Source organism: Rana temporaria, chromosome 6 (genome assembly GCF_905171775.1).
Source record: "Rana temporaria chromosome 6, aRanTem1.1, whole genome shotgun sequence".
NCBI classification, from domain to species: domain Eukaryota; kingdom Metazoa; phylum Chordata; class Amphibia; order Anura; family Ranidae; genus Rana; species Rana temporaria.
This window is the reverse complement of record NC_053494.1, coordinates 24,359,058-24,371,092: the sequence shown is the minus strand read 5'-3', so window position 1 is coordinate 24,371,092 and position 12,035 is coordinate 24,359,058. Positions and strand designations below refer to the sequence as shown.

The 12,035-nt window shown below is 43.9% G+C and overlaps 1 protein-coding gene across 1 annotated transcript in view; it reads left to right on the top strand.

Moving 5' to 3' along the window:
* Positions 1–12,035, top strand: part of MEIOB (meiosis specific with OB-fold) — a 33,747-nt gene that overhangs the window by 18,237 nt on the left and 3,475 nt on the right. Inside the window, exons 7-12 of the mRNA XM_040356463.1 lie at positions 1,850–1,950; positions 2,171–2,223; positions 6,360–6,455; positions 7,115–7,216; positions 10,823–10,976; positions 11,845–12,031. Coding sequence (XP_040212397.1) covers positions 1,850–1,950; positions 2,171–2,223; positions 6,360–6,455; positions 7,115–7,216; positions 10,823–10,976; positions 11,845–12,031 — 693 coding nt within the window. The remainder of the gene's footprint in view (positions 1–1,849; positions 1,951–2,170; positions 2,224–6,359; positions 6,456–7,114; positions 7,217–10,822; positions 10,977–11,844; positions 12,032–12,035) is intronic.

Genomic DNA, 12,035 nt, shown 5'->3' with positions numbered 1-12,035 from the left:
GCAGCCATTGGCCCCCGTTGTTGTCAATCAAATCCAATGATGCAGGTGCCAGGGGCGGGGCCGAGTCAAAAAAACTCTTCTCCAAAGGGGGTTATGTAATGCGGGGAGGAGCCATGAGAGCCGCCGAGGGACCCCAGAACAGGATGTTCAGGGCTACTCTGTGCAAAACGAGCTGCACAGTGGAGGTAAGTATGACATGTTTGTTATTTTTAAAAAAATGTAATCGATCCTTTAGTGTCACTTAAATACAGCCTTAACCAAACATAAATACCATTATGCTATATGCATTATACTAAAAATATTCAGACAATATTCACAGGCATATTATGCAAAAGTTACCCCACCTGTGAAAAATATTTGATCCATAACTATATAGTCCAAACTACTTCAGGTGTTTGCAATGAAAGGTACTGTTAATGGTATAGCATACAAATGCATTGTAGATAATTGTGCCCTTCCAATCTGGTGGTAAAAGTTTGGGGAAGTCCCTTTTCCATTCCAGCATGACTGTGCCCCTTCGTACAAAGCAAGCTCCGTGGTGGAGGAACTTGAGTGTCCTACACATAGTCCTGACCTTGACCCTACTGAACCCCTCTGGGATTTATTGGAAGACTGATTGTGGGCCAGGTCTTCTCTGACTCAGTATCGTCACCTGACCTCAAAAATGCTCTTTTGGCCAAATGGGCACAAATTCTCCCAGACTGTTCTGTTCTCGCTACACGTTTGCCCCTGGTGTGTATGTAGCTCAACATACAGCTTAAACCTTGCATCCTAAATAACCAGACTGTCTGTAAATTTGGATCTTTATTACGATGAACAGGTGGTGGCCATATAAGATGCGTATGAATAATGGTGAAACTAGAGATAAACAGATAAATGAACATATAAGAATTATATGAACACAAACAAATGTCTACTAGGCATATAGGTAAACAGTCTTTATCATAACAGCGATGCTGCCTTAGGAGGATCAGGACCTAGGAAACACGTGGTGCAGGCTTAGCTGACTCCGTGTGGACTGTCCAGTGGAAAAGATGAAAGAGTTGTGATAGGAAGTGAAGACAGTTTTCAGTAACACGACAGGAAATGTACATTAAAGCGGGGGTTCACCCGAAAAACAAATTTTTAACATTGGACTGAGGCTAATTACGGGAAGCAGAATCGGGTGTTTTTTTTTAAATCCATGCAGTACTTACCGTTTGAGAGATAGATGTTCTCCGCCACTTCCGGGTATGGTCTGCGGGACTCGGCGTTCCTATTTGATTGACAGCCTTCCGACCGTCGCATACAGCGTGTCACGAGTTGCCGAAAGTAGCCGAACGTCGGTGCGCAGGCGCGGTATAGAGCCGCAACGAAGTTCGGCTTCTTTCGGCAACTCGTGACGCGCTGTATGCGACGGTCGGAAGGCTGTCAATCAAATAGGAACGCCCAGTCCCGAAGACAATACCCAGAAGCGGCGGAGAACATCTATCTCTAAAACGGTAAGTACTGCATTGATTTAAAAAAAAAAAACACCCGATTTTGCTTCCCGTAATTAGCCTCAATGTAATGTTAAAAAAAAAATGTCCCCGCTTTAACATAGAACACTGCCAATCAACAGTCCTTTGTTAAGAGTGACATCTAGTGGACAATATTTGAATTACAAGTCCAGAAGATATTACTGTATTTCCTTGTAGGCATGACACAGACATACTCTAAAAAGTATTGTGAACTCCTTCCCAGAAGAGTGAAAGGCTTATATCCACAAAGGAAGGCTAGTTCCATAATAATGGTGGCAGGTGTCCACAAACAGGTATTGAAATAAGATCATAGCTGTTATTTTAAAGAATCCATTTTTTATTTTCTCTAGGTTGGAGATGTAAAATCGTTTACCACTTCTGACAAAAGAGCAGGTCGGAGGTGTGAAGTCAAGCTGTTTGACTACTCAGTTGATTCATTTGCAATGATATGGTAAGTTTGGATTGCTACGTGTATTTCATTTTCTGATCCAGGGAACTATTGTACATAAAGTTTTGTGAAAATGCCGCAATGAAAAGAAAACAAGTGACTGAATCATGAGATGCATAAAGTACAGATCATTTAATTTCTACATTTTCAGCAATTTTATTGCTTCTAATAAAACATGTGAATGTTGTAGCAAAATAGATTGATTCTCTTTGTTGAACTTTAGCTGGGATAATGAATCCATTAAGCAGGCACAAAGCTGGACGCCAAGAGAAACAGGTAGTTTTTCCTACTCGTTTCCACTTTTGTTCTTAGAACTAAATGCTGTTTTCTTTATGTCAGTGAAGATATTTGAAAATATGGCTGTATTGTTCATTTAGTTACCTTTATGGATTCCGTTTTAAATTGTAAAGAAATGCAGAAATATTTAAAGGTTAACTATATCTGTTGTTAAAGCGGAGTTCCGGCCACAATTTCACTTTTTAAATATAAATACCCCTGTAATACACAAGCTTAATGTATTCTAGTAAAGTTAGTCTGTAAACTAAGGTCCGTTTTGTTAGGTTGTTACAGCATTTAGACACTTTATAAAATAGAAATTGACTGGGGCCATCTTAAGTGTGGGCATCATGAAGCCAGACTGTATGACTTCCTGGATTTCAGCCTTGCAGATCTCGCACATGCTCAGTGCTGCACAAGCAGTGTAATAGGTTTCAGATCAGGTTTCAGCACCTGTACTGTCCAAGTCACATGATTCTTCGAGACTGGGGAGTGCACAGACTCCTGGAAAGTTACACCCACTACATTCCCAGGAGTCTGTGCGGTGTAGGTTAGGAAGCTTAAGCACCTAGGTGCAGGAAGAGGGAAGATTAACTATTCTGCCTAGCAACAACACTTTGAAGGAAATTTTTTTCTTAAAGGACTAATGACATTTTTTTAAAACTACTGATGTAATGTTATATTTATGGGTGGAACTCCACTTTAAAGTAGATGTAAATGCTCACTGAATAACATTTATTTCCCCCCAAAAAAAAAAAGTATCATAAAGGGGTTGTTAGAGCCGGTTCACACTTAGGCGGCACGACTTTGGGGGGGCGACTCCGCAAGGCGTCCTGAAGACGACTTCAGAGGCGACCTGCAAAATGACTTCTGTATAGAAGTCAATGCAGGTCGCCCCGAGCCACCCCCGAAGTCGTACAAGAACCTTTTTCTAAGTTGGAGCGACTTGCGTCGCTCCTATTAGAACGGTTCTATTGCATAGAATGGGACACAACTCGTCAGGCGGCTGAGCCGCCTGGCGAGTCGCCCCAGTGTGAACTGGCTCTAAAGGTTTGATTTTTATTTTCTAAATAGGTTCCTTTTAGCTAGTGCATTGTTGGTTCACTTACCTTTTCCTTCGATTTCCATGTGAGCACAGCGTCTCCCCGCAGGGATGTAGTCCCAAGGGAGAGGGCGAGCACGCTGACTAACCACCAGCCAGAACGGCTCGGATGATGGGGGCAATCTTACTGAGGAGAAACAGGAAGTGAGAAATTCAAACAAAGAAAAAAATACATTTAGAAGGGAAATCGAAGGAAAAGTGAAACCAACAATGCACTAGCTTAAAGGAACCTATTTAGAAAATAAAAAACAAACCTTTACAGCCCCTTTTCCTTTTTTTCACTCTTTGTTACACCTCAGTGCTGCTGATGTCCCGCAGACTCTTTATAGCTACTTCCATTCTGCATACATATACGCCAGCCAGGGGACTACCTACAGAGGTCACAGGAGTCACAATTGCAACCCAGCCCCATGCTGCATATAGGAGGAGCGGTGGGACGGCTGCATATAGAGGAACCGATCTCTCCATTTTCCTCCTTCAGCCTGCAGGAGGGAGAGGAGGGAATGTGGGCATTTAGTGGCTGCAGCATGGAAAATTTAGATATTAGTTCCTCTATATGCAGCCTCTCCTCCTATCCAGCTTCTTTCTGCTGCCTCCACGGTGCACTCCAGCCCCCTGTACTCTCCCCCCTCAACTCTGCCACTTCCCCCATCCCCTCTCCCGCTGGCTTCTGTGGGGGATCTGTCAGGATGGAGAGCAGGGAAGGGAAAAAAAGACTGAGACCAGTGGCGGAACTACCAGGGTCACTAAGGTCGCACTTGCGACTGGGCCCTGGTGTTCAGACACCGGGCTCAAAGGGAAGGGGTCGGGGAGCCCTTCCTGGTTTCTTGCACCAAAGCCCCGAAGGTTCTAGTTACGCCACTGACTCCAGCGATAGCTGCATTCCATGTTTCAGGGCAGGTTTCCTGATGGAGACTAGAGTGGTCCATACCTGTGTAGTGTGTGTTGAAACAGGTACTTGTAGTCTTCATTAGAAGACTGTGACAGGGTGACAAGGCATGAGAAAGAATGGGAGACAGGTTAGGGTTGTCATGAGCAAGAATGGGAGACAGGTTAGGGTTGTCATGAGCAAGAATGGGAGACAGGTTAGGGTTGTCACCCCATAACAGAAAGTGCTTAAACAGGGACTTTATGGCAGCATCACCAGGTATTATTTTAATGAAAGCTGCAGGTGTAAAAGTATTGAAAGTTACTTTCAAAACTACTTTTGAAAATAAATTGTGTAACGTGAGATGTGTATGTTTATATGAGATTGTAGTGATTGGGTTTACACATACTTTGTAAAACCTGAAAAAAACATTTTAATTTGCACTTTTATTAGCAGATCCACCCTGCTGACATAACCATATGTAGGACTGTTGTACATAGGTGTAGCACTCTACTAGTTAGGCTGCTAGATAAATTATAGTTTTTGGCTTGCTCTGTAATCAGAGGAGCAGTGATTGATTGCTCTGGTCTGTTCAGGATTTCACATGCTGGGAGTTTGATTGCTTCCCTCTGCCTCTAGAAAAAATTTCTAGAGCCTAGGAAGGGAGAATTCAGATAACCAGCCTGAATATTTATTAGGGCCCGACCAATCCCTGGGAAGGTGTTCCCAGATGGTGGCTGGGCTGTTGTTAAATAGCCTGGAGCCCTGAGGAGATTGTCTTTTTCCACCAAGTGGGGATGGATCTGTGAGCTGAGAGGGAGCTGATCTGCAATCTTCAGGGGGCTGTCTGCTCCTGTACACCTCTGGACTGGCTACTGGACTACTCTCCTATGGAGAGAGCCCATAAATGTGTTCTCTATCCCTGGGATCTGTGAGTAGAGACTCAATCCTGTGCTACAATTTAGTTTCCATGGTCTCCAGCTGTGGATGCTTGAACTGTTCCAGCCTGTTTATGCTGCAAACTGTCTTGAAGTCCCTAGCTGCAAAAAATACAGACTGCTCTAGTCTACATCCTTGTCCTATATGTTCCTGCGTGGTCTTCAGCGGTGCTCCCATAGACTGTCCTAGTCTACAACTACTCATGCTATAATTTCCTGCATGGTCTTCAGTGGTGCATCCATAGACTGTCCTAGTCTACAACTACTCATGCTATATGTTCCTGAATGGTCTTCAGCGGTGCTCCCATAGACTGTCCTAGTCTACAACTACTCATGCTATAATTTCCTGCATGGTCTTCAGCGGTGCATCCATAGACTGTCCTAGTCTACAACTACTCATGCTATAATTTCCTGCATGGTCTTCAGCGGTGCTCCCATAGACTGTCCTAGTCTACAACTACTCATGCTATAATTTCCTGCATGGTCTTCAGCGGTGCTCCCATAGACTGTCCTAGTCTACAACTACTCATGCTATAATTTCCTGCATGGTCTTCAGCAGTGCATCCATAGACTGTCCTAGTCTACAACTACTCATGCTATAATTTCCTGCATGGTCTTCAGCGGTGCATCCATAGACTGTCCTAGTCTACAACTACTCATGCTATATGTTCCTGCATGGTCTTCAGCGGTGCTCCCATAGACTGTCCTAGTCTAAAACTACTCAGCGATACGCCTACAGACTGTACTAGTCGAACTGTCCTTGTGCTACTGCCACGGATAAAGAAGTGTCTCCTGCAAGTTGTGCTTGCCACTTTCGAGAGTCCCACAAACCTCTACCCTCTCCTGTTTTAGATTTTTCAGCAATAAATGACAAAAGTCATCCCCTAGACTGCTTTCTGAGCCAGAGTGAATGGACTGTTGCTGTGTCCCTGGCTACCTTTGCACTGTGTGGGGAAATAACCAGTTAAAATCAGCGGTCCCTATGGGGTATCTCTACACAGACATCTCCTTCCCCTAAGTTCCGCTGGGGAGTAGGGGAAAGACATTAAATTTTTTGATCTATAGTTCTGCTTTAAATGACCACAGTTTTATTTTTTTCGTTTGGGGGGTGTATAACACAAATGTGACCAGATAAATATTGGACTAAGTTTACAACATATAACTGCAAAAAATGAAATGTTATTTTTCAAACACTCATGTAATTATGTTAACCTTTTATTATATTTAGTTTTATTTGCATCAGAGGTACGCGTAAATTATGACTCATTTCGAAATTCAATGGTTGCAACTGTGGTGTCGAAAACCATCTTCACTCCCAATCCAGGTAAGAAGGGATAACTGCTTTTCCCCTGTAGGACAGACCCTGCTCTGCTTTATGGGTGGCTGGTAGTAAACAGACTCTGCTGTCCAATTACACCCGGCTGCTTCCAATCCAGTCCACGTAAACGGGCACAGTCATCCTCCATTTTTTTTTTTTGCAAGCCTGATTGGACCCAGAGGTAGGCGGGTATAAACAGACATAATGAATGCATAGACCTTGCTAATCAGGTCCGCCTTAAAAACTGACAGACCTGATCAGATTGCCCGTGTGTAAGGGCCAATACGTGAAAAAAATATCTAATACTAGGTTCACCTTAATCATAGAGTGCGCTTATGTGGTTTAACCCCTTTGCGCTGGTACCTCCCAGCCCTTTAAGAGGTTTTAGATGCCAAGAGGCGGGGCAGGGTTTATGATCATGTGATCGTCGTGAATGATTAATAGGAAAGCTTTCCGTTAGCCACCAGTAACTGTGCCGGGATCGCGCAGGGCTGTGTCTGCTAATTGATGTGCAAATATGCGGCCACTCGGCACCAAGGCCCAGCCGCGGAGAGGACGCATATTTGCGTAATGTCGGTGCCTAGGGGTTAAAGTGTTTTCATTTCAACAATTAAAAACAGGTTTATAAGCTTTATGTAATTATTTTTTGTTTATTTTTTATAAAGATATGCCACAAGCACATGAGTTATTGAACTATGCCAGAGAATGTGCTGAGAACGAAGCCTTTGTGGAAGCCAGTGAGGAGACGGCAGCAGAGTCGGTAAATTGTAAGTAGATAAGGCAATGCTCTAATTATATAAGTGTCTCTGATACTCTATTTCTAAGGCAGTCCAATTTACTCACTGTAGATACTATACGTTTCACAGAGACACCTTGACTGGTGTAAGGGATTTTGACATTGCTTTCTGCAAAGGGCCTAATTCATCAAACTGTTATCAGAGAATACCAAGCCCCCATTGCATTTATCATGTGTTGACACAGCAAGCCTTTTACATGCTTTTTGACACCTACTTAGCAGCTAGCTGAGTTTACCTTTGCCTCAAGAATTACAGAAAATCTGAAGTTTCTCAAACACTATACAGGCACTGAGCATTGTAGTTTGGGAAGTGTTTATATTGGCTTCTATTACAGGCATCAGGAAGTGACTGCAAGTTGCCTTGGCTTGCAAATCAAAGCACAGCACTACAATGCAAATGTGTCAATCAAAAATACATGCAAAAATTTGCAAACCACTTTGGAAACTTTTAAACAGGAATTGAACTCTTTAAGCCTTCCCCTAAAAAAGTTAGGCAGAGAGCCAAGGACCAGTTACTAATCAGATATATGTGTGAGCGCCTCAGGTAGTGTATGGGAACAAGATCCTGTGTCTGCTGCTGTGAGTGCCGGTGCATTGCCACGAAATGAGATTTGCCATCGGATGAGATGGTCCGCCTCCATCACATCCTATTGGCTCACTCCTGTCACGTGACATATTTAAACGTCAAGTATCGATGCGAACATCAGTCTCAGCTAGGCTATCATAGGGAGAGGATCTCCTCTCCCTGTGATAGCTGAAGCTGCACGGAGCTGGTGCACGAAGCTCAAATGGCCTCTGTGGCCCGATTCCGAGAGCGTAATCGGGCCACAGAAGCTCATACATTTACTAGGCTAATAAATGTTCTCCTTTATTACAATGTCAGGCTAATAAATGTTCTCCTTCATTACAATGTCACTTCGGGATCTACAGCGATATCGGGATCCCTCTGCCCGATAGCGCTGTCATGCCTCCCCGCGAGCGCAATAGATCCACAGCGCTATCGGGATCCCAATGCCCGATAGCGCTGTCAGCGTGCCTCCCGCCAGTGCTAACTACACCCCGCGCCCGCAGCTCTACTCCCCGTCCCCCGTTAAGGCTCAGGCAACGGGGAACAGAAAGTAGAGCATCGGGTGCAGGTAAAGTAGTAGTGCGCAGGCGCAGCACTACGCAAATAGCTCCGTGCACCAGCTCCGTGCAGCTTCAGCTATCACAGGGAGAGGAGATCCTCTCCCTATGATAGCCTAGCTGAGACTGATGTTTGCGTCGATACTTGACGTTTAAATATGTCACGTGACAGGAGTGAGCCAATAGGATGTGATGGAGGCGGACCATCTCATCCGATGGCAAATCTCATTTCGTGGTGGCAATGCACCGGCTGGGGGGGGGGGGGGGGGGAGCTCGTCTATGCTTTGGACCATACTGGAAATGACAGGTGTCTCGTGGGCCACACATACGATCAAATCCCACTGTAAGATGGTAAGTTGCCGTCTCAGCTTGGACCCCCACCGGGCCACACTCCCAACGTGTTTCGCTTCGCCTTCTGCAGCTTACTCATGAGTATAGAGTCTCCAGATGGAGGGGGGCGGTTTAATGCATCATCGCAATGAGACTGCAACTTACCATCTTACAGCACGATTTGATTGGGTGTGCGGCTCTTGGGACACCTGTCATTTCTAGTGTCTTAGTAAAATGTTACAGTTGGCATGGCACAGGATTTTGCCTCTTCCTCAGACCTAACCAAACCACCCTCCTAACCAAATCTACAGATGCATAGTTAAACCAATCCAATGGCTATGGTTCCACTGTTTGTCATCATCCAAATCTTCTTTGTCTTGTGCAATAAATGTTCATAGACTTCTGTGTGTCTGTCTCCTGAGATAGTCAGAGATAGTCCCATAGAAGTCTTTGGAGCTGTAAGATTCAGACATGGTCAGGATAGCGAAGACTTTTGGCAATAGATGTAAACAAACAGAAGCGCTACAATTGTCGGATTGAGTTAAGTGTGCATTTTTGGAGGGGGTGGCTGGGATAGGTTAGGTCAGGGGCAAAAAGAATAGGTGCACTGATTCTATCAATGAAGACATCCGTTCTGGTGGCAACTATTTAGGGAGGATTTTCACTCACCTGGGCAAGATTTTTATTCACTTCCTGTTGTGGCAAGAAGAGAAGGTAAAATCTCCCCAACAGGACACTAACATAAGAAAAAAAAAATCCACACTCTGTCCAAAACTTACCGGTAACTGGTTTTAGATTTCGATTTTTAAGTCCTAATTCTAAAAATATTATCATATGATGATATATAGGGCCAGATTCTCGTAGAATGGCGTATCTATGCGGCGGTGTAACGTATCCGATTTACGTTACGCTGCCGCAAGTTTTTCAGGCAAGTGCTTTATTCACAAAGCACTTGCCTGTAAAGTTGCGGCGGCGTAGCGTAAATCTCGCGGAGGAATTCAAATTCGGCGGGTAGGGGGCGTGTATCATTTAAATGAAGCGCGTCCCCGCGCCGAACGAACTGCACATGCGCCGTCCCTAAAATATCCCAGTGTGCATTGCTCCAAATGACGTTGCAAGGACGTCATTGGTTTCGACGTGAACGTAAATGACGTCCAGCCCCATTCACGGACGACTTACGCAAACGACGTAACTTTTTAAAATTTTGACGCAGAAACGACAGCCATACTTAACATTGTTGCGCCCCACTTAGGCCACCATATAGCAGGGGGAGTATTACGCCGGAAAAGCCTAACGTAAACGTTGTAACTTTATTGCGTCGGCCGCACGTACGTTCGGGAATTCGCGTATCTAGCTAATTTGCATACTCCACGCGGAAATTGATGGAAGCGCCACCTAGCGGGCAAAAAAACAAATTGCAGTTACGATCCGACGGCGTAAGAGACTTATCTAATGGATATCTATGCGTAACTGATTCTAAGAATCAGTCGCATAGATACAACGGCCCAGATTAGGACTTACGACGGCGTACATGGCGCTGCGCCGTCGTAAGTCCTTTAAGAATCTGGGCCATAGCATTCACTAAATGTGCACAGCTAACTGATCATAAGTTTTTCTGGCTGTGTTTAACAATACCTTTTAGAAATCTAGCAGACAAATTGAAACTAAGAAAAATGGCCTTTATATAATTGACATTTTTAATTGGATAGAGTTAAAATCATTGTATACAAATACATATTAAAACACATATTACTGAGTGACCCCAAAGACTCTGCTAACACCTCCAAGGTGGGTAAATATATTTTAAACCAAATTGGTGCAATAATAAAAGTAACCAATAGCAGCATCCAAATGGAAGTAAATTGCATGGAGTAGTTGAGTCACAGTATGAGGTCACACAGAAATTTCACTCTACATGTTACGCGCATAAATGCGCTTCTTCAGGAGCTTTGCAAATATAGTAAGCAGACTTTCTAAATAGTGCAACCAAACTGCTAATATGCAAATGACATGAACTTGTAAACCAGGCCAGGTATTTTGTGCTTGTGCCCACCATACTCAAAGGTCATTGATAGTCTGAGAAAAAGAAGGCCCTCTTTAACAGAATTTTTTTTTCTTTTAGTGGAGACGATCAAAGATGTATACACAGTGCAGCAGATAATGGATATGGCTTCATCTGCTGCAGATAAGAGGAATCCTCTGTATGGCATTGTGTTTGCGTTTATCTCCTTGCTGAATGTTGATGACAACGTTACCAAAATTGTTCGAACTAGATGGTATGTCTTCAGTTTCATTTTGTACTCTAACTTTTATTTTATTATTTAATAATGATGCTTACATTTGGAGCCGGGTTATTTAGAACCAGAGAATTATATTCAATTGCACACCAGAGAGTCTTTCCTGGTGACTTTTTGTTCTAATTTAAAGGGGTTGTAAGGGTACAATTTTTTTTCTCCTAAATAGCTTCCTTTCCCTTAGTGCAGTCCTCCTTCACTTACCTCATCCTTCCATTTTGCGTTTAAATGTCCTCATTTCTTCTGAGAAATCCTCACTTCCTGTTCTTCTGTCTGTAACTCCACACAGTAATGCAAGGCTTTCTCCCTGGTGTGGAGTGTCGTGCTCGCCCCCTCCCTTGGACTACGTTCGTGAATCGGCGTATCTAGGCATTTACATATTCTACGCCGAACTCAGCGGAAGCGCCACCTAGCAGCCAGCATAAATATTGCACCCTAAGATACGACGGCGCAGGCTGTCGTATCTTAGCTAGGTTTAAGTGTATCTCAGTTTGAGAATACACTTAAACTTACGACGGCGCAGATTCAGAGTTACGTCGGCGTATCTACTGATACGCCGGCGTAACTATTTGTGAATCTGGCTATATGACTGCAGTAGTGCTGACTACTACTCCAGCTTCCCCAGCAGTCCATCTCAGGTACACATAATGAATACTTATATTGTGCCAAGCTAAACCAGTGCAGTACATATAATTCCTGGAGTACGGCTTTAAGGCTTTTGAAGTAATAAAAATCCCTCTGGTTAAAGATTTTTCATGGCATGCCATATCTCAGAATGCTACCAATCAGTGATACATTTTTAATCCTCCCTGTAAGCAAGAAATATTTAATGGCATAATTCTTTGCTCAGCTCCCGTTGCCGTTACTTCATCAAGGATCCATCAGAAGGATGCAACCACGCCTTCTGCAACGAGATGTCCCAGGACCCTAAATCTGCCCTCCCTAGTCTGGATCTGCAGATGAACATCAGCGATCACACCGGGACTCTGTCTTGTAACCTATCAGACAAGGTGGCCGAGGATACATTATCATGCACGGCAA